The sequence below is a fragment of the Ixodes scapularis genome, unplaced genomic scaffold (assembly GCF_016920785.2).
Source record: "Ixodes scapularis isolate PalLabHiFi unplaced genomic scaffold, ASM1692078v2 PGA_scaffold1__304_contigs__length_218370807, whole genome shotgun sequence".
Classification (NCBI taxonomy): Eukaryota; Metazoa; Arthropoda; class Arachnida; order Ixodida; family Ixodidae; genus Ixodes; species Ixodes scapularis.
The window spans coordinates 36380294-36404983 of record NW_024609846.1 but is presented as its reverse complement, the minus strand read 5'-3'; the positions used below and the strand labels follow the sequence as shown (position 1 = coordinate 36404983).

The following is a 24690-nucleotide window of genomic DNA, read 5'->3' as shown; positions in this document are numbered from 1 at the left end:
CTCGAGCGCCCTTTATCGAAATCGTTTAGTGCGCCACGCGCGACGACAGTATACTCGAAATATGCGTGTGTCGACCTCGCGTGCCGCTGCAGGAGCTATTGTTGTAAACTTTGCTTGCGTAATACGCGTCGAACACGAGGTCCCGGCCTATAGCGTCAACACCAGCTGTCACGCGGAGTCGTGCGGTGACGTTGTTGTGCAGTAAGGGCAGCTGCCCCCGGACCTTTGTCCAAATAAAAAAACGAAAAAGAACATCGCGCAATGCCTCCCCGCTGACTGTTTCTATAGAATCCGCCGTCTAAAAGAGCGGGGATGACGGCGCGAATCAAGGAAGCCGTTTTTGAGTGTCCAGCAACATTGCTTGAACGCTGCACAGAGGCAATTTATTCGGTGCAGTACGACTGCGAAATTCAAACCTGGGAGATTATCAAAGCAGTAACGACCGCGCGTCGGTACGATACTCAACCACATCGAAACGGGCATGGGCGGGAATCGAATTCAGAAATGATCCTAAGTTCCGTAGCGCTAACTTATCCCCTTTGCTCCGAGCTGTGGTGCGCCAAGAGGCTTGGCCGTCTGAATCGCAACTTTTGGCGAAATAAGAAGAAAAGAACGAACTGCCCTGCCGCGTCATTATTAGATGCACATTAATAACTCACAAACGAATGGGTTTGGCTTTTCCAAGCACGCTGATCGGTTTACAAGAGAATGTGCCATTGAGAAGAAACGGCTACGAGGGGGTTCTTAGGGACCCGGGCCTTTCCTGAAATTTTCCAAAAAAGAAAGAGGCCCTCCCTCTCTTGGTCAGATTGACGTCAGAGATTGCAAAAGACGTCCGAATTAGCTAAACATTTACCTAAAATTTAATCATTTACTATTTAGTCGGTAAGAATTAACATATCGTTTGAATTAGAAACCTGCTGGGTGTCATCAGTCAGTCCATTTTAGGTCAGCCAGTCACTTTTAGTGCGACTTAAAGCACCTGGGAAGCGCGGGGGCGGCGGCGAGCGTTGTGCAGCAGGCGCACAACACCGCGCAAGGCCGGCAATGTAAAAGCGCTAAAGAATATCATCCGCGTTTTCGCAGCGTTTTTTTCACCGCCCATACAAAACTAGGCATCGCTGAACACATGTTTCCGCCCAAAGTATGGCGGTCAGAGCAGTATACCAAGGTTTCAGCGCAAACAGATCGTATTCAAAGTTTATGTTGCTTTCTGAAACTTTCAATGGGTAAATGGGGCCCCTTGCTGGAAGTTTCCGCCATTCAATCCCATGCATTCCTGGGCTCCGTCGGTCACCATTTTCCCATTGAAAATTTTCAAAAATCTTATAAAATTTGAATCAGACAACGGTTTATCTTAGATTCTTAGAACTTTGGCATCTGTTCCGGACTGATAGCGGTACATTTCAGCGGAGACAGCGATCAGAAATGCGTAATTAAACTTATCAATTAAATAACAAAATTTGGCGGGGAGGGGGGGGGGGGCTTTCTGTATGTTGGAAAGGGGGGGGGGGGGGGCGCTCGCCCCCTCCAAAGCCACTTTGCTCATATTGAATGGGTTAAAACAGCGCAGAAAGACGAAGGACCAGTAAAAGAAACCACACAGACACAGCGCTGTGTCTGTGTGGTTTCTTTTACTGGTCCTTCGTCTTTCTGCGCTGTTTTAACCCATTCAATATGACCATCAACCAACTCGCCCAACTTTCCACCTTGTTCCACTTTGCTCGTTTTTTTTTCTCTTCTCCCCCTCGATCAAACCAATATCTGAAATTCGTCCCCCCCCCCCCCCCTAGAACCAATTATATTCATTAACATTTGTTTGAAACTTTGCATAATGAAATAAACAAACATAGTGCTGCGCTTCTTCAGTGCGCCAATCTTTCTGCTCGGCGATTTTAACTTTCCCGCTATATCATGGGCCAGTGACATTAAGTGAAAAAATGTGAACTCTGCGGAAAGTAATGCATTTGTTAACTTGTGTTTATATTTCAACTTTTCGCAAGTTCGGCGGGACCTAGCCCCCCCCCCCCCCCCCCCCCCCCCCTTTTTTTTTGGGGGGGGGGGGGGGGGAATTGAAAACTTTCCATCTATGCTCTGAACCGCAAAACACCCGAAACTCCCGAGCTCAAAATGACATGTTTGTTTATTCAAGCAGGAGTTCAACAGGTATATCCTGCAAAAGAGCGTGCGTAGTCTGTCATAGAGAGCTAAACATCCGGCCACGCACCAAATAAAGAAATAAAGGGTCAGGGATTTGGGTGGACATCCTTTCAGGTTAAGAATGAGATGACAAGCACCCCAAGAACAGGCTACGCCTGCGGAAAAGGGATTAAGAAAGGTCACAAGGGAAAAATACGAGGAATGAACGGAAGGACCACTAGAAAGTCACGAAACCAGGAAAAAAAAAAAGTTCTTCGACAGTTTATGGGGGTGAGTTTGGGGGTTTGAGAGTTCAAAGATAGCAACGGCGAATCTACGCTAAGAGTGTTTATAACCGGGACGTATATGACTAACCTTGAGAAAGTTAACGCATTGTGAACTGCATGTCACAGCTGGAACGAAACCATTAAACTCTGCATGAAACACATGGTTTTAAAATGAATGACCTTCCCGCCGGCCACAACGCCCGCAACTTGACGCTACAGACTTGAGCGGAGCACTTGAATTTGTTAGCAAATGAAGAGGAACGGAAAATAAATAAACTGCAGTTGAAGAGTTTGAAAATTTATGAAAAACCCTGGGTACAGTTCAAAGCGAGAATTATGGAAAACATAGGGACACAAATTTGTTCATGCTAGATGGCGCTACTTTCCGCCTAATACTTACACGAAACACCCTTCTTTTCTTGCTACATTTGGTGGGTTCTCAAGCGGCATTCGGCCACCTTGATTGTTGTCATGGCGGCCAAGAGAAAGCGTGATACAGTTGACGACGAAGGAGAAATTGCCAAATTTAATGTTCCTGCTCATATAAAAAGTCAAGAAAAACGTCTCATCGTAGTCCTAGAAAACGCAAACCTGGAATCGATCAAGGTAAGCCTGGTGGACGCCTTTAGAGAACTTTACGATCGGTATCGATCCGTGCGGCGTGTTTTGTCAGCGGCATGCGTGGTTTTCACGCCGGCTTCTATCCATGTGCGGATTTGATTCTTGTTTACTTTGACGCGAGAACACATAAAGTAGGTAGCATCATAAAAGTAGGTCCCGATTGTATCTATGAGTGCTTGCTGTCGGTTGTCTAACGGATGAACGACAAACGGTATGCGTTACCTCGTGTGTTTTCAGGTCGGCAAAGCGTTCGAACTTCTCAACTGCGATGATCACATTCAACAAATGCGGAAATTCAAGAAGGATCCAGCCTTCTGCAGACCAGACATAACACATCAGGTCAGCACCGCGACTGCACGTGTTGAAACCTTTCTAAGCTGCTAACGTTTGGGTTTTAATTTAAAAAAAAAATGCAAATAACCAGTTGCCGTAGGAAAAAAAAAAAACGCTTTGTTTTTTTATTTTAAAACTCAATTAAGGAAAAAGAAAATAACTGCACGTTTTATTTTAAATTTACGTGCTTGAGACGTTTTTCTTTTCCCATCTGTATATTGGATAACTAACTCGTAAATTGGATAACTAACGCAGACAGCATAGAAACTGCAAGTTTTAGCAATGTTCATCTGCTCCTTTCAATTAACAAATTATCCCACTTCTCTAATCCGCCAGTCTATAACTTCATGTCCCCCCCCCCCCCCCCCCCCCAAAAAAAAAAAAAAAAAGAAAGAAACTGGTGGGACTTTTATGTAGTTTGAGTCAACCTTTATTTCTGTGGTAAACATGAGGGTGAGTGAAGAGTTTTTCGGCATCACCTCGTACAGCCCACAAAAAGCAAACCAGCACAGAAACTTGTTACAAACACTTGTGAGTGCCCGGTTTTTTTTTTCCCCGGATGCTGAACGAAATGTTTGGTCTCGGTAGCACCGTAGCATGCTTTGTGAAGAGTATTTATTTACAAATGATACATGGTTCTATAGGCAGAAATTAGGACAATTTTTCCAGTATCATACTTATCGAAGCATAGCATTGTGCTGTGGCACCTTGAACTCACACTCCGAGGTCACTCTTTTGAGTGACCTTACTCGGCCCTTTTTTTAATGCGAAACCATTAACTGTCCCATAGAGTGGAGCTGGCGTTGTCCGTAACCGCGAAAAACGGCAGAGAAATTCCCTGCACGAAACAGCTCTTAAAATGGCTGCGACGTGGCTCGCGTGCCAGATAGTTCCAAGGAACGCCACCCCACAAAGAAGCCCTCTCCTGGCGCTTCTCCTGCATGCCGCAGGAGCAGCGCACACCCGCCGCTCCGCAAAGACTGCCCAGCTGGCGTCTACAGAGGATAGCGGGGCGTGCAGCTTTTAGGAATACGCTACGTATATGAATGCTTTTGCATTCCTACACGTAAGCAGTCTGAACTGTCCTCTGTAATTTTGTTTTATTTGAAACTGTAACTATCTTGTTTTCACAGTTGTCGAATACAGATTTCATTAGTAATTTCTAGATCCAAGTGTTCGCCATCAGGTGCGAGGTTGAACTACATAAATTCACCATTCTGTAACAATGAAAGAGCATAGTGAAGCAAGAGTTGCCTAAACAAACATTTTCCTATGCCATCGAAAATTGACATCACAAGATAAAACATTTTTTTTTGTCACTTAAAAAATTGACAATTCAGCTGGGAGCAGCGAGGAGCAAACCGAAACACCACGGAAGCACACTCGTGTATGCTCAAGCATGGTATTTAAGGGGTTACCTGCGAAACATGTTGTGAAACAGCCTCAGATAAACAGGGACGAAGAATGGGTAAAAAATACGACAGGACAACGGCTGTTGTCCTGTCGTATTCTATTCACCACCTTACTTGGGTTACCTGGGACCCATATCTGCGTTTTCGGAGTTTATTTTTTTTTTTTCTAGAAATTGGGGGTATTTGTTTTTCTGGGTTTAATTTTTTCGTACAGATTCTGTGTTTTTTGTGTAAATTGGTTATGGGACAAAACCAATTTACACAAAAAACACAGAATCTATAGGAGAAAATTAAACCCCCCCCCCCCCCCCCCCCAAAAAAAAATACCCCCAATTTCGAGAGAAAAAAAAATGAACTCCGAAAACACAGAACCCTAGCCATATCCAATTGAACGGCAGTATCGTTCCTGCAGTTACCCGTATGAAAGTGCTCTTAGATGCTGCCAGACAGGAGTGCGATACTCTGTTCATATTGTGGCACTCTAACATGGCTACCTAGACTATGCTCGAGAGCCGTTTCCAAGCTTAATACCGCAAGTGATTGTCACACCAGGTCGACGTACTTCTCATGTCGCATGCTGACATGCACACCAGGAAGAATGGCTACCTCATAGTTATTTGGATACAGCAGCAGTGTTTATGTTTATTAGTAGAGAAGTTCCAACGCCACCTCAGCCAGTTCTCATAAAAGATGCGTGCTTTCTGCCTCCTACCCTAGAGTGAGGTTTCATACAACAGTCAAGGCACATGACACTCCTTATGTTTTCAGCTGAAAGTCTGGTCTTGCTCGACATCGAGTGCCAGCTACGAGCCTCTGCTGAGTGAGGGACAGAAAGAACCTGGTACCTTCTCAGGAGGAATCCCCCTAAAGAAGAAGCGAGCGAGCCAAAATAGATCCGTACTTGTTCTTTCATCCTCACAAGGAGAATGCCATATACTAGCAACCGGGAAAACCGGGAATTGTCAATTGTCAGGGAAATTTAGTTACTGAGAAAAATCGGGGAATTGTCAGGGAAATCGTCAAAAAGTGAGCCCAGTCAGGGAAAATGGGCCGGAAAGGCCATCGAGTGCTCTGAGCAAAGACTGCAAGACATCGAGTGCTCTGAGCAAAGAGCAGAGGCAAGAAAAGTAAAATGAAAGAATGCAAGAAATTATACAGTAATACAAGCTACTTCCACCACAAAAGCAACAAAAAGCACCAAAAAAAGAATTGACAACAGTGACATTTGCCCACACTAAGACAGTGATTGGATGGCTGAACACAAAGCAAAACAAACAAATTTACAAAAATTATTTTAGCATATCTCAGCAGCACAAAAAAATAGCTTTCCCTGCTTTCGTACATTGCGCAAAGTTCAGTGTACCTGCATGTGTACATATCAAAATTGACAAGGTGACAGCTATTGAATAAAGATGGCGCTAAATGACAGTGGCATTCTTTTCCAGAGTTTCGTCGAGTTGTAGGTGCTGTCCAGTTTTCTTTATATCTTGTAGAATAGCTGAAGATTTTTATTTGCAATTGGGCCAGATGACGTACACTATTGCAATTATTTCATGTTTCTGATTTATAGCGGACACTCAAACAATATCTGTATAGGTTGTAGGCTTTGACCCTGCGGGAACGATGAAAGAAAATTGCACTTGGTGTTTCATACGGTGCGTTATAGATGTGCTGTATATATTTATTTTGCATTAAGTGACCATGCTGTAGGTTTGAAAATGTAGTTGTCCCCTACACCAGTGAGCAATAGTTAGATGTGAGTAAAAGAGTGAATTATGAGGAAGCAACTTAAATTGCGTGGAAAGAAGGTGTCTAATCCAACACCAACTATGCTTGTAATTTCCATGTCATGTCGGAGGAAATACAACACCGAGACACTTTAAATGTAATACGGCATAAAATATCAACATTTCGGAAAATCAAATCGTGGATAATCCGCACAGCACCAAATATCAACCTTTAGAAAAAACTCAGCACAATGCAAAATGTTAACTTTTAAATATGTATAGTCTGTGAACTATAGGGGGGAAAGACGGTAGTACCCACATTAAATCTTTCTCCTCGCTCTGGAAAAATGCTCACACATACTTCAACTCGCACGTGCATTAGAATTCTCATTAGAACCGCTGGTGTTTGTTTACTTCATCATTCACGGTTCTGCTCCTATGACCAGTGACAGGTTGAGAATTTGGTGGTAAATTCTCCTCTAAGGCGTTCATATCGCCCTTCTAGTCGCTTGCTACTTATCGTTTTCATGATATCATGGCCTTAAAAATGTTTTCTTTAAAATGGCAGCGTATCTAACACACAGGTCGTTGACGGCGCTGACAGATGCTGATTTCTCACATCAGTTTTTTTGCTGTTTACCTACTCTGGCTTGTGCCGCAGAAATGTTGGTATAAGTTTTTGTTTGCAGTAGTTCCTGTGAGGTGATGTGACGTTTGGGCGGTTGGGTCGCCATCCAAGTGTTCAGTATATGCACCGACTCCATCGAGCTGGGTTAGCTACCTCCGAGAGGCTTCGCCTGACACCGTCCTCTTTTCTTTGTTCGTTTTGCAGAAGTCCCTGCCTCAAGTTGTGTCACAGAGTTATGGCAGTCTCACCTTTCATTCCTGGTGGTTTCTGCAGGGCGATGTGAACATGGTGTGGCCATCACCATTCAAGTGGTTACATCACGTGAAGTGTGCTCGAGTGACTTGCTAATGCCGAACTGCTTCACCGTACGCTGTCTACTGTACTTCTATAACAGCAGGCTTTGTATATAACAAATGAAGGCTGCCTGTCACAGTGAAGCCTTCAAAGGGGTATTTATTTATCTGTGAAACATGGCATTTTTCTCAAGTTTTGGTGTTGCTGTTGGGCGCATAATAAGCCGTGATTGGAAGACCTCATTCCACCACACATGAAGGTGTCGAGGGACGAAGTTTTAACCTCGTCCACTTCCACCTACGAAACTGTGTGTCAACTTATCACTCTAGTGTTGTAGAGATAGAAAACATTTTGGCCGTCTTCTTTGTACTGTACAGCATTCACGCAAGTATCTTTGCTGCCACACAATGATGTCATCCTGCTTGGTCAGCAGTGAAACTCGCTGCTGATTGAGTGGAGCTGATGATGCACATCAGTGTTTCTATAGAACTGTTTTTTCAAGAGCAGAGGGATCTGAAGCGGCATGCATAACGCTTGGGGGCAGAGCTTCTGAATCTTTTACTTGTCACTTACTATAAGGTGGTCCACTTCATCACTATGGTTACTCAAGAGGCGAGTGCTTTTCTTTAACCAGGGACTGGAGCACGCATGATGCTCCCCGCCATGGGAGTTATGCACTCGTTTCAAATCTCTACTATCGAGAACATAGTGCATTGTTCGCTCCGCAACGTTGGCAACTCCAGTTTTAGGTGTGAGTAGAGGAAAGAAAGCGCGCTGTTGATCGAGCGGGATGACAGCATCGCAAGGCAACAAAGGTGCCTGTGTTACTTTGCATGAAACGGAGAAGAGGTCCCAATCATTTCCTACCCTGTGTGGTCGAAAGTGACGGCAAAACTTAGTTGTAATTTTGTCCCACGACACCTACGCGTGCGATAGTGGTAAGACTAGTCATTCATTGCTTACCTGACTTACCATCTGAATTATCGCAACGGCGACATGTGTCAAGGGTGCCAATTTTTACAACTGAGTACCTACCGTTTTGAAGGAGTAATTTCAGTAGGCATCCTTTATAAAATAATGCCAGCCGAGTAGCAGACTGAGTCTGGTGAGGCAGCACGGCAGTGGCATTGCTTGAGCACCTTGCCCAGTGTACCACATCGGTAGTGGTGACTGCAGCATTTTCACGTCACCCCACAGAACCACCGCGAAGAAAAGCTCCTACCGACTCGATTTCGTTATGCAAGTTATGTTGGGGGCAAGCAGAAAATGAACAGGGAGAAGCCATTGGCACCATTGAACTATGCCAACCATTATCTTTATGGTTGTAAGGGTTTGACCCAACGGGCACAGAAATTCAACGGCGACGCGACTGTTAAATTTTCACATGGTCACACAGTAACTACTGTAGACAAAAGCGAATACTGGTGCAACTTTGTGGCATGAACCAGTGTAGGCAAAAAAAAAAGCAGAAAGATGACTGCGAGAAGCCGGTGTCCCTTGGCGCCGCCACCAACGCACACTGCCACGTCGAAAAAGTTTCTTCATAAGGCTGTGATGTTAATGACTTCAAGGAAACAAGCGGAAGCAATTCACTGCTGAAGTGATGTGAATCTTTTTTGGAGACATTTGCTGGCTGCATTTTTATCTCGTCGCCAACCATGTCAACGCATAGATTTTGTCACAAACACAGTCTTTACAAATGTACCTCGTTGCCAGATTTCTGCTTTCCACTATCAGTGAGACTCATTTGAAGTGGGCTGAAAATGTGTTGCATCCAGATTAGACAACTCACTCAAGTGCACTAATCTTCTTAAAAATGAGTGGCAATAATATCCACAGATTTGTCCTTTAATTTTTGCTTGTTTTGTAACATTTCTAATGTTTGTCATGGTTGACCACCTGTTTCAGTGTCTCCTGATGCTGTTCGACAGCCCTCTAAACAGGGCAGGCCTCCTCCAAGTCTACATTCACACGGAAAAAAATGTGCTAATCGAGATCAACCCCCAGACGCGGATTCCAAGGACGTTCAAGAGGTTTTCAGGCCTAATGGGTGAGTGAACATTGGTAGAACATCTTGCACAAGCACTCCAATTGTGCAAACTATTATTTATGAGAAATTATTTTACTGGCATCATTGCACCATAACACCTGAAGCTCTGTAATTGTTTACCAACAAGTTTCTTCGTCTTTTTCTTTTCGTACGAGACACTTCTGTCTCACACTTGTGGAAAATGCGTATAGCAGCCGCCTTCAGCTAGCACCCTTGATTGCCAGAGAGGGTCTGATGCCGCATTTTTCATTCAAATCTTTGTTGGAGAGCAAATTTTACCAACGATGGAGGTGCTTGTTGTTGCCTCACACTGGTGTGCTTGCGTCTGCTGCCAGCCTCATCAAATGCTGCCTACAATCAATGCACTTGCTTCTCCGCAGAGTGATATTTTTGATCTCATGGATGGCCTCTGCAAATGAAGGGGCATAGATGAGTATGGTTCTGAGTGAACCATAAACTATTCTTCAGTTTCACACAATCTGTGTTTTGCCGTTCAGCAAAGGTAATAGGGCATAAAAATTCAAGTGTGTCTCGAGTTCTCATGCCTGTTCAGTCTGTGATGAGATGCTGTCAGAAGTGTTACTTCAGAAACTTTGAATGAGCACCCAACAGCGATGGCTGCATCGACGCCATCCCGATTTCCCGATTGCATTTGCTCTCCTTGTACTTGGGTAACACAATGCCAGTACTGTTACGAACAATAGGTATTACTTTGCCCAGTTCTTTTCTTTTGGTGAAAGGAAATTTCTTTAGTACGTCTAAATGATGAATATGCACAAGTGCCATAGCTTAAGAGTGTAGATTACTATGTGCCAAAAGGCAAAGCAACAGCCATATAGATTACTCATTGGGAGGACCGGTGGCTGAGTGGGCTAGCACACACCAGCTCGGAGCACATGGAGCGAAAGCTCGTGCTGCAGAACCCAGGGATCCTGGGCTCAATCCCCACCCCTGCCCGTTTCGATCTGGATGAGCATCATACCGGCGTGCGCTCGTGTAGCACTACTGCGTGGTGCTCGTTATAGACTCCAGCCTAGCGCTTGTACTGCACTGGCTAAATTTCTCATCTGCAGCGAGTGACTCGTCGCAACTTTGAAATGGCTGACCATTTACATGCTGTCTAAATATCCACACGACCCCAATTATTTAGATTACCCATCCTAGCTAATAGCTTAGAGTAAAAACGAGATTCTTATCAGACCTCCGAGCAAAATGGTCACTAAAACTTGAGCCGGTAAAGCGGTGTGTTAAAAGGCCCAACATTGTAAGTTGCACTCAGGCGATGCTATTACAGATATTTTCGCAGCTGTCAAGTTAAAACTCGACGTGGAAAAGGAATTGTACAAAGTAAAACCAAAGAGCCAGAAAATAACTTTTTTTAGCGTTTCCTCGCGTTGCAGTTCAGTTATCTCACAGGGGTTACAAGTAGGGTGTGTATTTTCCGGTTTTAACCGAAAAACGCCGATAAACACCCGTCGGTGACGAAAATACAAAATCGGTTAAAACCGAAAAACACCGGTGGTTGGATATTTTTACCCTGGTTAAAACCGAAAAACACCGGTCGCTGCACGTTTCCGACCTAGCGAAACCCTTTCCCCGTAGGGGTTCGTCAAACGTGTTATCCGTGGATCCTGCATTCTTCCAGTGTCTATACATGGCTTGCACGTCGCGTCAGTCCGGCCTCCTTTCTGGGGGTCAAAAGCGTCTAGTTAATGCAGTGGAAGCTAAGCTCTCACATGCCTTTCCCCCATTGTGTCGCCCATGGCCCCCTTTTGTGGGAAAATCAACGCAGTGGAAGTTACGCTCTCACGTGCCATTTCCCCATTGTGTCTGGCCAAGTAATGTCGGTGCAAGCCATGTATTTAGAGGTTGCTGTGGTTCCTGGAAGACACTGCCAACATCCGTGTCGTACAGGGCTACTGACCTTTCAGAAATGAGATGCGCTCCTTGTTATCTGTTTAGTTTCCATGGCTTCTGGGGAAATGGAAAAAGGGTTTTGTTGGCGGGGGAGTTTTACACTGTATATAAAAGGACCGTTCTATAAAAAAAATTGCAGACGTGTTTGAGAAGGCGCGTCCGTCCCGCGTCTGCGGGTTTTCTCAACGCGAGACTTGCTTCCCTTCGTCGTCACGCGGAGTAGAAGGCCACCAGGATAGGAAATAAGCGGAAAGCTCAGGATGACTACGCTACAGATTTCATGGATGAATCGTCGTTCTGGTTCCGCGTGCCCATTGTTAATCCGTGCATAAACGTGGAGCTGCCAGAGGGATTTGTGCTATATGAAAGTATCTATCGGCTGGTCCTCCGAGACGAGAGCTAGCTGAGTGACCTAGAATCAGATTTTCTTTGTTACCGCCAGTATGCTGTGACTAGCACCGTTGATCCAGTGTTATTTTGGAAACTTCATTTACCTGACTGGCCACTACTGTCCCAAGTTTCGCTGGACATTTTGGGATTTCCTGTGTCCAGCGCAAATGTGGAGCGTGTGTTTTCAAAATTACGGGTTGTGAACCGCAAGGAACGTGCTGCCATGACAGATGCAAGCCTCTCAAAGTATGCTTGCATCTACTATAATAACCAAGTATGAGAAATATATGCTTCCTCGAGAAGTGTATGAAATATGGGAATAAAATTGGAACTCTCTGTCTGTGATGAATCACTTTTTGTTTCCACCGATAATCACTGATTTTAGCCTCGTCGTGAGACGTTCCACCGAAATACACCGGAGTTTCGAAAATAAATAAACACCGAAAAACATCCGCAGATTTTTCTCACAAATAAACACCGGTAAGTACACACCCTAGTTATAAGCTCCAGACTGCAGTTGCATACTGTTATTCGCCGTATCATTCCATTAAAGAGTGGGTGAAACGTCGGGTGCACAAACTTCTGCTCTAAGCCTAAGGGCAGTCGCCTGTCATTCGGTGTTTACAGCGTTTTTGCTGGAAAATAATATGTTTTGTAATTCTATTTGTGTTGCAGTCCAGTTACTCCACAAGCTCTGCATCAGGGCTGGCTCTGGTTCAGTAAAACTTCTCAAGGTATTTGGACGTTCTGCTCTTTTAAAGGGTGCTGAGGTCGATTCAGAGATTGTCCTTTTGTGGTGACAACTCAATCTAGATGCTCTAAGCATCCCAACAAACCCGAAATCGAAAGCGTGGGTAGCTTATTTCCTCGTTAAAGCATTGAAAGATCGCAACATGCCCTTTTTGGGAAGAATTTTTTTTCCGAGTGAAGTGGTCGACGAAGGGCGCTTGTCGGTGAGTTGCGAGTGATGGCTTCGTCTGTGGAAAAAAGAGGAGTCTTATCCAAATGTGTACCTATCAGACTCTCTTAAAAACGAGTTATAATGAAATCATTCGAAGTCTGCGAATTGTAGGGGGGCTCCACACAATGTAGTCTGCAAGTAAAAAGAGTCCACACGTTTTTCTATTGCCCTGAGATGGAAGAGGCGGTTTTGTAGTTTAGGACTTTGTATATGTGGGAACTAACACATTTCAAACAATATAAGACCAAAACCACCTTTTTTTAAAATTGACTTTAGTGCCCCTTTAAGGCTGGCTGACACATTTGATTTTGACTGTGATTGACTGCGCCACAACTACATCTGGCAGCTAATGATGAGAGAACACGCTGGCTTCATCTATCGGGTGGCCCTGGATCCCTTTCGATTTACAGATACAGTAGTCCTTCATTATAACAAAATCTCTTATGTTCCCTCCCCCTCCTTCACCGGGGCGAACAGCAAACTGGGAAAAGGGAAAACAAGAAAACGGTGATGGAGGGCGGAGTGCACTGAGTGCTGCTTCCGACTCCGTTGCGCCGGTGCGGCCAGGGACCAGTTTCCACGTTCCGCAACTACCCACGGCCGACGTGCCCCAACTCCGATCGGAAATGGGTCAAGGAAGTGAAGGAGCCTGGAGTAAATCATCTCCTTGAGAGCCCCTGACGCATGCCTGCGTGGGCGCGTCTGTGGCGTACACGTGCGTCGAGTGGGACTAGGGAGTGTGGGAATGTTTACCGAAAGTTGCTTCGATTCGCGAGGTTAAGAAAAGTGGCCGGCCCAAGTCTGAAATCACCGAGGAATTCGACACTGTGCACCATTTCGCGGAACAAGCGAAACATACTGGACGGGTTCCAGAAAAGCTTCTCATGCAAGAATAAGTGCACCCTCTACTCGAAGATGAAAGATTGCCAGGTGCCTTGTGCGTGTTAAATTTTCTCTCGTACACACGCTTGCCAAGCTAGTGCACGATCCCAGAGCTGTAACAATCTCTGCAAGAGTGTGTGCAAACAAGTTGGTGAAGTCACCAAGGGTAACTTCGATTTGTTCGCGCTTGTCGACGCGGACATTCCCGTTGTTGTTCCTGCCACGGATGCTGCGATCGTAGACCTTGTGTGTGACAAAGGTAAACACAAAGCTGCGTCGGAGCTTCGTGTTTACCTCTGTGTTTCCGGAGGGTTTTCCTGTCCGGAAACACAGACGGCTACAGAGTTGCAAAAGTGGACTGCAGCAGCGGTGACAGTGGTCTTGCGATGCCTTAAGCGATTCGAAAACTGCTGCCCGGATGAAATTCCACTAATTATTTTCTTACTTCTCGGTTAAGCTGCCATGACTTGTTCATAGCCGAGGTTTGTTTGGTTAAATATACGATTGGAGTGTTCCACAGTCTCCCTATCCACCTTCAAGGCTGCTGTTTTTTTTTTTTGGCTCTCTCGCTTTTATCAAATTGCCACCTATATCGAAATCTTTTTTGCCGTTCCGTCGACTTTGATTTAAAGAGAAACAACTGTAAATGGATCGAAGGTTTTGCAGTATTTGCAACATCAAATCTATATACTATCTATCAGAGACGGTCTCTCATGACAGTGCCAAAACCATCTGAAGCTCACGGTGCAAGAAAGCTGCTTAAAATATGTGCAGATGTCAGGCGTCCCAGGGCTGCCCGGTAGGTGATGGAAATGTTTTTGTGCCACTTAAAAGAGGGTTTGGAGATCCTTGTCACCAGGTGTCTTTTGGACGGTTTCCTGATGTGAAGAGATTACTGGCGGAGGCAAAAACAAAAGCTCTTTTCCGTTTCCTGGGCGTGTCCCATAGGTGATCAAGAATCCCGTGACGGACTGGCTTCCTGTTGGCTGCAAGAAGGTCATGACGTCCCTGCGCGCGGAGAAGCTCGTCCGGCCGAGGGACCTGGTGCCCGAGACCAACGAACCCATCACCGTCGTCATCGGAGCCATGGCGCACGGATCGGTGGGTGGCTCCTTGTCAAGGAAATACTGTTACATGCAGATCGCCTGTGCGGCCGCCACGGTGCGGTGGCACTGATATTGAGGAAAGCCTCTGCATACGCAAAAGCTGCGGAACCACTTTTGCAGTGTGGACTCTCAATAGACCATTCCAGAAACGTGTGGTGCCAGTAGTAAACCTCTGGATACGCCCTGCGGCCCGAGGGATTCACTAATCCTTTTTTTTTTCCCCTTGTGGATCGTCTTTGGGAAGCTTGTGTCCATAATAATGTGACGAAAATGCGCATATATGCCCAATTCGTTCCAAAACTAGTTGTCCATTGTCCGGACGGAAGGTGTTAAAAATTAAGTTTTACTCATTTGTTTTAGAAAAAGCTGCGAAAGCTACACTAGTATGTTCTGTGCAGGTGAGTTATACGGTGTCACTGCTGTAGATGGCAAATGTAAGGAGTGAAGTACCACCACTAGCAGTGGCGAATGTGGTGTAGGCCGATGGGGCTTCTCTCTCTAGCTGGCCACATGAACCACCTGTCTTCCGTGTGGACAGTGAGTTTGATACGCCAATTTTGTTTGTTGTGATTGTGTTTGTGCTGTCGGTGCCAGGACAAAGGCATGCGTCTATCTTTTGACGCTGTGCCCCTTAGGCCTTAGTTCACGTAACCTTAGACTAGACAGCGGTCCGAATCAATAAAGAGATCACGGCGCCAGCTGTCATCAAAACAAGTGGGACAGACACGCAGTGCGCCGTTTAAAAGAGAAAGTTGTTCTTCATAGTAAACCACGTGTGTTCTTTTTTTGTCGAGGCGGTTAGTTTTACGGACAGGGCACAGTCCTGTTTTCTTCGCCTGCAAGCTGTGGGTACCATTCTAACCCCTCCGAAATTTGCCTCCTCCCAAATTCTGCCACCCAAGGCTTCAGGCTGTAAGTACTCCACTGAAGCTTCAATTGCAAACTGTGACTGCGAAGTGTGCAGGTGGCTGGAGTATTTCCACATGGAAGTTCTAGATTCTTGTGTCTACATATCTGTACAATTTCAAGAAGCATGCATATTGGAAGATATCGACAGCCTTGGCCATAATATGGCAACGAAAAGGACACTGCTAGACGTACGGTTGAAAGATCTTAAGGAGTGGCGTTTGAGAAGGGAGAGCCACTGGAAATCTCGGGAGTGCAGCAGTAGAGAATCTTGAGCAAGGAATTACCAAAAATCTGAGATATCTGGTAGGAGCTTATTTGTATAGTCTAAGCTCGTTATAACAGACCTTGATTTTGACCAAGATTTTGGTCTGTTGTAAAAGGAGTATGTATGTTGTATGCAGATATAAAGTTGAGTCAATGGTATGTAGAGGAAAACCAACTAAACTTCACAAATCAGTATGTTATATCCAAATGTCTCTTGTAACCAGGTCTGTTGTAATAAGCTTAGACTGTATATCGTGAAAGTGCCATCCCCACTTTTACTGAAAACTGGGTTAATCAAGACATGGACACTTGTTCCACAACATCGGGCGGTTAAAGTATAAGTTGCAGAATTCTCAAGTTTGGGAAACGTTAAAGTGGGCGCTTGGGGGGGGAACAAAGTGGACACTTCTGCCGTATTTAGTGGTATATATTTTGTGCCTGTTGGGAGGGTGGCGGCGGGGCAAGGGGGAGGGGGATGTTCGAGGGGGAGGGGGCATTCAAAATGGTTTAATATGTTTGTCTATGTGTACCAGTTCACATCACCTTGTTTACGTTTGGTAATGAGGGTTAAGAAATTCTGGAACAGTATCACGCCTTTTTTTTTTTGACAAATCGTTTTAAAGATTTGCCAACAGCGGATGTCTCGTTCTTGGCTTGTCTTTGTGACTTTTGTTCTCTTTCATCTCGTGTAAATAGAAAATCTTATCTCTTACAGTTTCTTCCGATTTAAGAGTATTTTATTATTTGAAACTATCAAATTTGACACTAATTTATATCGTGCATTACAGCACTTTCATCTCCTATTGAACCTTCAATTCCCTGTTATACAAAAATAACTGCTGCTGCTTCAGCTACTTTTGTCAATTTGCCTGAAGAGCAGTCGAACGGTCTGCTGCTTTTTGGCACTTTTGCATCCCGAAGTTTAATTTGTTTTTAAAGAGTGCTTTGGGGGGGGGGGGACAAAACCAGCGTGAAAAGGATAAATTATCATTAGAAAATTTTAACAAGAAAAAAATATTGGGTGCGGGGGGTGCCCAATATTTCGCCACCCCCGAAAGGAAGTCCTGCGTACGCTGCTGGCTGTTAGCCTGGGGTTTATAACGTGCATTACCTACTAGGCATGGTTACTCTCGAGCAAGGAGACAAAAAGGTACGGACAGAGACGAAACTCCGAACGCAGCTCAAGATTTATTTTTCAGACCACATCTTTAACTCTTTCCTGACCGCACCCATAGTCCATCGATCACCGGTGATTGATGGTTTCCAAGCGCCGTCAAGAAAATAAGTTTAGTGCGGAAAATTATGTTCCACATTCCCATGGATAGCCGAAGAACTGCAGTTTGAATTTCAGCATAGGTTTGAGCTTTACCGCAAGCTGGGGGGCTGTCAAAAATAGTCTTTGGGAACGGTGGTTGCACTTGTCTCGTGGCTAACTGCTTGGATCAGTCTTTGTAAGAACGATGGAATTACATTTACATAATTCAACTGTATTGTGGCATATGCTTAAGACCGCAAGAGCTCTGGGGACACTTTAACTGATGATATAGGTATTGCTTAAAGGGATACTTCAACGAAATTTGAAATATACCTGTCGTGTTCAAATATAGGTTGACTATGATCCACAATATCCGTAAATGACAATCGCACGTTTGTATTTTGAGTCTAATGGCTGTATTTTTCGTTATAAACGGCCCACTCTGGCAAGCGCTCGGAGAACAGCCAGGGGAGAGCACGTGACATCCAACGCAGTCGTGACGTAGTTCGTCTCGGGACGGGCAAAGCTACAGCGAGGCTGGCGTCGAGAGGATGGCCTAGTCGTTCCAGCCACCGAAGCGGCTGCTTTTGTACGAATTTTGAGTGACGGGTTAATCTTCTATAATCTTCTAGGGGGACAATAGCGACTTCTGCGACACACAAAAGGGATTCTCGGGAAGAGGGGAGTTCCTCCTTCCCCTCTTCTCTCGTCGTGGCCGGAGGCGAGGCAGTTACCGTCACTACCTCTCAAGGTTCCTAGACGGGCATTACAAACGAGACGTTAGCGACATCTACCAGGTGCTCTCTACTAATCGTTTAATTTGTTTTAAAATTCCTTTTCGTGACTTTTTAAACAAGATATTGGTGTGTTCAATGTGATGCTGCTCCTTTGAACACATATAGACCAAAAAATAAGCGCCGAAATTTCGTTGTAGTATCCCTTTAACAGATGGTTGTCGGTAAGCATCACTATAATTTCCAATGCTGCCCCGAGCCGGCGTGCACATTTTATGATTCCAACAAGTGGGACAAAATGCTTAATATGAAGGAACTGCAATCAAGGCTATGACAAAACCAAGTTAGAACACAAAGAGCATACTGCTGGCGATGTGAGGTGTACTATCTGTAGTAAGAAACATTGAGACCAGGAACAGAAAGGACAAGGACAACATCATCTCATAACCAGCACAGAAATGGCTTAATTAAGGACAAGCTTCTTTGTTGTTCTCTAAAACACATCTCCACACCACCTACAGCTCTACATCGTGAAAGTCTTAAAGGACACATGCAAAGGAAAAAAAACTTTTTTTTAAACAGGCTACATGGAAAAAGAATATTATAAAATGAATTTACAACGAAGAAAAAATATTTAGAGCTATATTTACGGCGCAAAACAAATTTGTAGTTGGCGCCCGCGGGAGCCGCCGCAAGTCACGTGGTAGGCCCGCGCGCCGCCGCGCTGCGTTGCCGCCGTTGCAAAGTCTCCACCGCCGCACGCTGAGCGTTGTGCGACGCTGCTTCAATGCGTTTCTCCACGCCGCCGTCGCTGCCACCGCCGTCATCTGACCGGCGCACAGGTGTATAACGTCTGCTTGCATTTTTTCAGGGGTTTCCTTTGGGCTCTAAAAGTTTCTTATTAATCTTAGTTTTTTGTTATACTTCAAACAAAGAAGAATAGGTTACTTTTAGGCGCCATAGGAAGCTTCCGAAAGAGCGCAACACTACGTGATAAATAAGGGCCAGTCACGTGATAAACAAGCGCCACTTATTCGCGGCACCCACGGGCGCCAACTACAAATTCGTATAGCGCCGTAAATATGGGTCTAACATTTTTTTTCTTCGTTGTAAAATCATTTTATGACATCCTTTTTCCACCTAACCTGTTTTAAAAAAATGTTTTTTTCCTTTGCATGTGTCCTTTAAAGGGGCACTGACACCCCAAAGTTCATATTTTCTTGTTGTTGTCTAAAACAGTGCAAGTTGTAGTCATAGACACAAAAAAAATACAATAAAAAAAAAAAATTTCTCCTACGCGCACGCATGTGCCTTTTTATTTTTGGTGCTTTTCTCTTCCTCGTCTCACCTCCTTGCTTCTTTTTATTTGTGACGTCAAAACTTATGAACTTTAGAACCTTTGTAAGTGACATTTTTATAATATTTAATAACGGCATTCGTGAAACGTGTTTTTTAATGCAATTGCAAATGCATTAAAAAGCACTTTTTGAAATACCGAAAGTCGGAGTCTGGAGTGATGGCGCCTCCTAGCTTTTCATCCTCCCTCGGAAAACATAGTGGCACTGGCGGCGCTCGGCACACATAGCACTGAGGAGAATCAGTGAATCGGGGAATCGGACGAAGTTCTCTTTTTTAGGTACTTGACGACCTCTGACTTCGAAAAGGAAATCGTCAAACGGTCAAAACAACTGGGTTTGGTGTCTGTGTACCGTAGTTTCAGTTGTGACTCGGCTGGGACAGCCTTTCACGCGGAAGCAGCGCGACGTGGCCCCTCACGTTGCTCATAAAAGTCCACTGCGTGTCCTCTTCGACTTCACTCCGTTTAAAATAATTTGAGATCGCTGAAAGGGCCCTAAAAGAACTTCAAACTCAAAAGGGAAGCGTCTTCAGCTCACAGCGATAGGCGGCAGGCACGTAGAAGAGTTTGTTTGCGGGACGCGTGCAAACACAACACTTCAGGTCTGGATGGCTCAGAGGCATGAGAGAAACTTGAGTTGCAGGACGCCTCAATCTTTGATGTCAGTGCACTGGCACGGATCGCAAAGGAACTTCGAATTCGGCTCTAGGAAATCGTTTTTATTAGTTCACAGATATTGAGTTTCCAAGTTCCGAATTTTGAGGGTAATGTCCAGGCATTGTTTTCAATCGTTTTGGATAATAAAAAAAATATGATTTTGACCTGCAATGTCAGTTGAATCTGTGGCATTCTACCACAGATTCAAATGCAGCCTGAAGTTTTTGGTGCGCACCAACAGTTATAAATGGTAAAACCATGACCCCAGAAGCAAAATTCCATGCTAGAAGCGACGGTGTGGGAAACTTCATTACAAAAAGAAGGCAAATGCCACACTGCCACAGGACACAGGGGGACTAGAAAGACAAAAACACCGGTGTCTTGGACAGACAAAAAGAAGAGGAAGATGTCGAGCACACACAAATACCAGATGACACAAAGTCAATGAGAATAAAAATGCACTCACTACCGCACGACGCAAAGAAACTAAACATACGAAAACACCCGAGTCTCATCGTGCGAAGTCAGTTACGTCATATTTATACAATTTGAAGCTTGCATAATCCTAATAGTTCCCTTCATTATCCTCTTACCATAGAATACCGTGCATCCTCTCATTCCACGTTAGGCGGCCACACCCAAATTTGTGAGATCTGAGGAAATACACGTTGTACTTTTATATGTAAAATTGATGACGAGACACGCGCCCATCCCCTATTTTTTCGCGATCATCTTTAAATTTTGAGTGTGCGCTTGCCCGGTATTTTACGGTATAAGGATCTTTTTCTTTGCTAAGGACAGTCGTTTGCTCCCAATCTGGGAAACCATCATTACAAATAAATGATTTGGTATTCAATATTCGGTTCGATATTCAACTTTTTGGCAACTACCTACTTGCGCTGTTTGATTCAAACTTTATTCGTTTGACACCAATCGATTCACTCTACTCCACCTGACATTTTACCAGTCTTGTACACGTTACTAAAAAAAAGTAATCGATTACAATTACTATTACTCTTGGTTAAAAAGTATTTGATTAGATTACTTGATTACTCGACGACAAAAGTAATTGGACATTACTTAAAGAAGTAATCGTTAGTTTCCCGATTACTTTATTGTGTGAAGACACGTCTTTAGCGCTCATAACCAATGAACTACTTCCAACCTATATTTCACATTTGCACAAGTATTGAAGAAGAAAAACGGGCTCCCTCTTCACAATGCGGACACAAGCATAGAATTTGTTTGAAGACGTTTAATGATTTGGGCGTTCGCCAGTGTGTGTGTGTGTGGTGTGTGTGTGTGGGGGGGGGGGGGGGGGGGGCCGAGGGGGTTCTAGATCTTGTTAAGCTTCAGCAAGGGTTGTCGCTCAAAGTTTGCGTCGCTCTTTTTATTATTCACATGCGGATGAGCTCGCATGTTATACAAAAGAGCAGCAGCTCCACAATTTGAAACGGATCATGTGTAGTATCCATTAGCGGAAGAGATCGCCCCGACCACTTCTCAACTAGAAACATTGCTTGTCACAAAGACCACGTAGGGGAAATGGGGAAATATTTCAACTGCCTTTGTTATATTTTGCATCCGCTTTAGGCATTCTTCGGTTCTGGTTCTCCTACGGGCTGCGAGTAGTTACCCTAAGCAGGATTTTTTTTGTTTTTTTTATTTCTGTGTGTGTGTGTGCGTGAGGGGGCTAGTTTGAACGAAGGACTCACAAAAGTGCATTCTGCTTCCTCAAACTTCGCCCTGAATGGCCTTTGTCACGCACTGTGACTTCTCTGGGGCTTCCCACTCCCAGTCCCAGCTCGAAAAAAAAAAAAAAAAAAAAAAAAAAACAAAGAAAAACGGACATTCCACAGAAACTGTACATAGAAAGAGATTGACCTCGTTTCCTACAGCTCCGCAAAACTCTTTATTTTTTCCGTTCGAAAAAAAAAATTATTTTTGACATTTCATAAAAAAAAAGGCGTGTGCCGGCGGGGGGGGGGGAGGTCCCGTGGACAAATTGTAACGGTTACAAGTAATTTTATTACTTCAAAAAGTAATCAGATTATTCTTGTGATTACTGCCTAATAAAAGTAATCAACTGATTACAAAATTACTCCAAAAAGTAATCGATTACAAGTAATTTGATTACTTGTAATGCGTACGGTACAAGTCTGCATTTTACCCTTCGTATACACCTAGTCTTCACACCTGCCTTGCTGTAGAATGTGAGAGGCACATTTGTATGGCATGTCTGCTAGGGAGTGCAGGTTTCAGTTTGTAAATAAAGGTAGAGTTCCCTTGATTTTCCTTCTGTGCAAATAGCTATTAGTAGTCATAAAATATTATATTTGTTGTGTTCTATTTATTGGGGTTAACCCGATTATCCGCCACCCTTTAATTGAATAATTAATCAATTAGTTGGTCTCATTTATTTTTATGCTTAATGTTAAAATTTCGAAATAATTTTTTCGTTTATGTTTTGCTGGATATGTGATAAGCAGTGCAATATAAGACTTGGATTATGAATCAGTCTCGATCTGTAGTTAAGAACAATTCGAAGAGACTTGCACTCGCAGATTTTTACTCAGTGCATGAGGCAAAGAGGTTCGTTAATATTCTCCGGCAAGGTCGACCTTATTTGTTTGCTCACAATAGTCTCTGCTGAACTAAAAGGACACTCGCACGACATTGAAGCGGCCGGGACACGTGTAACCTTCTGCACTTTTCTGGAGTTACAAACCTCGTCCACACACTTTAGTTTATTCTAAAATTGCACCCAAAGTTTGCCCTTCACATACAGGTGTGCTCATCCAAGTCTGTGTGGTGAAAGCATTGAATTTTCATTTTTTTTTTAGTTCGAAATTTTACTGATCAACCTTTTAAAATATTTAATTGCAATTCAAGCATTACTTGTTAATCGGTAGGTTATTCAATCAATTGCTCAGCCCTACCTTTTATGTAAGGTGCAAATTAGATATTTTATTTGCAAACAGATTTTGCAAGAAGGCAGATTCTGTGTTTATTTAATGATTGCCTATCATCGCTTTTAGCCATCTTCAAAAAAAAAAAAAAAAACAGAAATCTACTTTTCTTTTTTATTGGGGTTGGGAAATTGAGTTTTCAATCTGCAATGCTCCCTTTCAGGTGACCCCCGACTATGTGGAAGACTCGTTTTCCATCAGCCAATACCCACTCTCGGCTGCTCTCACATGCTCCAAGCTTTGTTCAGCCTTCGAGGAAGCCTGGGGCGTCCATTGATTCTCATTGTTTGTATAGGTGCTCCCATGGCTGCATTTTCAACGTGATTCATTAAAGACCTATCCCGGCAGCTTTTGTGTGATCGAGTTGTTCTTTGCGGAAAAGTTTTGCTCAATGTTCTGTTGCTTGATGGCTTTTTATTGAGTTCTCCCGGTTTCGACATTCACAGCCATTGTAATGTTGTTTAGGTTGTCTTTATTGGGATTTCTAATGTGGAAGAGCTGATCTGGTGCCTGGCTTCTCAATCAGAGTTAAGTGCTTTCTTTTGTAAAGGTTAACTGAGTATTGCGTGCTTCCGGTCCTTTGTGAATTACTCAAGGGCAGTTGCACTCAATTTGTAAGAATCTGGGATTACGACTTCACGCCTAATGCCCGTCGGGGTAATTCTGCAGAATTTGATTCACAAAACCAAGAGTAGTTTTTTTTTGCGTGTCAAATGTTGGTATTCGTACTAACATTTGATCAAAGCAAACTTTTGTTGAATTACTTTTAATCTCCTGCAAATAGCAAATTTTGTGGGTGAACATGTAGATTTAAGCCTAAATTAGAACAACTCTTCAGAATACGCCTATAGTACTTTGTCTCACCTTTACATGTGCTAACTGCCAAGGCTACTACAAGTGTGAGCTTTTCTTTGATCACATTTTTTCTGTACGACTGCTCTTGCAGCAGAGGCACCAGCCAAGGCTTTTAGTAGCACTTCTAGCCTTTGTAGTTCATGTTAATTAAGGTAAAATGAAGTGTACTAAATGAATGACATTATTCAAGAAGCAGTATGTATGTAAATTTTAATAAAAATGACAGTCATAAAAAAGTAACCCGTTTAGAAACCTGCTGTTGTGCGACAGCGACCGCTGCTCTTGTTTTCTTTTGGAATTCAGGGCTATCATTAAAATAGTGTCGTGATGTAGGCGAGTTGGTTCATGGTAAACGGAAATACGTTGACGATAATCTGGTGGTTACAAGAAGGTCTGAAGGTGCCTCTGAAAACAGGGCTGTAAGAGCAGTGTTGGATGGGGTCACTCAGCATTCTGGGGGGCTGAGGTTTACCCATGAACTACAGGATGGGGCACACCTCCAATTTTTAGACCTTAGACTAGATTTGGAAGAAAGTCACGTGTGTTGGCTTTCCAAACCACGTTCTAAGAAGGGTCTTCTCCCTTACGATTCCGCCCACTCAACTCGTAAAAAGGAGCATTGCGTCCTCTTGCCTCCAGACAGCCTTGGAAAAGTCCTGCTACCATTTAATGTAAGACGGGTACAGCGGCTGACAGATGAAGGCTTCCCAGCATCAGTTATTCTGGCAGTGGCGCAAGCATTGTTAAAAAAGATTAAGGGAGGGTTAAGTCAGAAAAAAGAGAGACCCACAACCAGACCCCAGGTACTCCATTATTGCACAAACTCTCGCACAATTTGAAAAAGGTAGCTGGGCGGTTTGACGTCCCTGTTGTTTTTTCGGAACCTCGAATGTTGGCGCAACTTTGCCCTAGAATTGCGGAAAAGGCTGGGGGCAAGAGCCAA

The 24690-nt window shown here is 44.1% G+C and overlaps 1 protein-coding gene across 1 annotated transcript; it reads left to right on the top strand.

Moving 5' to 3' along the window:
• The first annotated feature begins 2862 nt into the window (after positions 1 to 2862).
• On the top strand, positions 2863 to 23239 carry LOC8024065 (ribosomal RNA small subunit methyltransferase NEP1). Its single transcript, XM_002404126.6, has 6 exons — positions 2863 to 3032; positions 3285 to 3386; positions 9350 to 9491; positions 12474 to 12532; positions 14590 to 14742; positions 23056 to 23239. The coding sequence occupies exons 1-6, from the start codon at positions 2898 to 2900 to the stop codon at positions 23167 to 23169; spliced, it is 705 nt and encodes a 234-aa protein (XP_002404170.3). The 5' UTR covers positions 2863 to 2897; the 3' UTR covers positions 23170 to 23239.
• The last annotated feature ends 1451 nt before the right edge of the window (positions 23240 to 24690 follow it).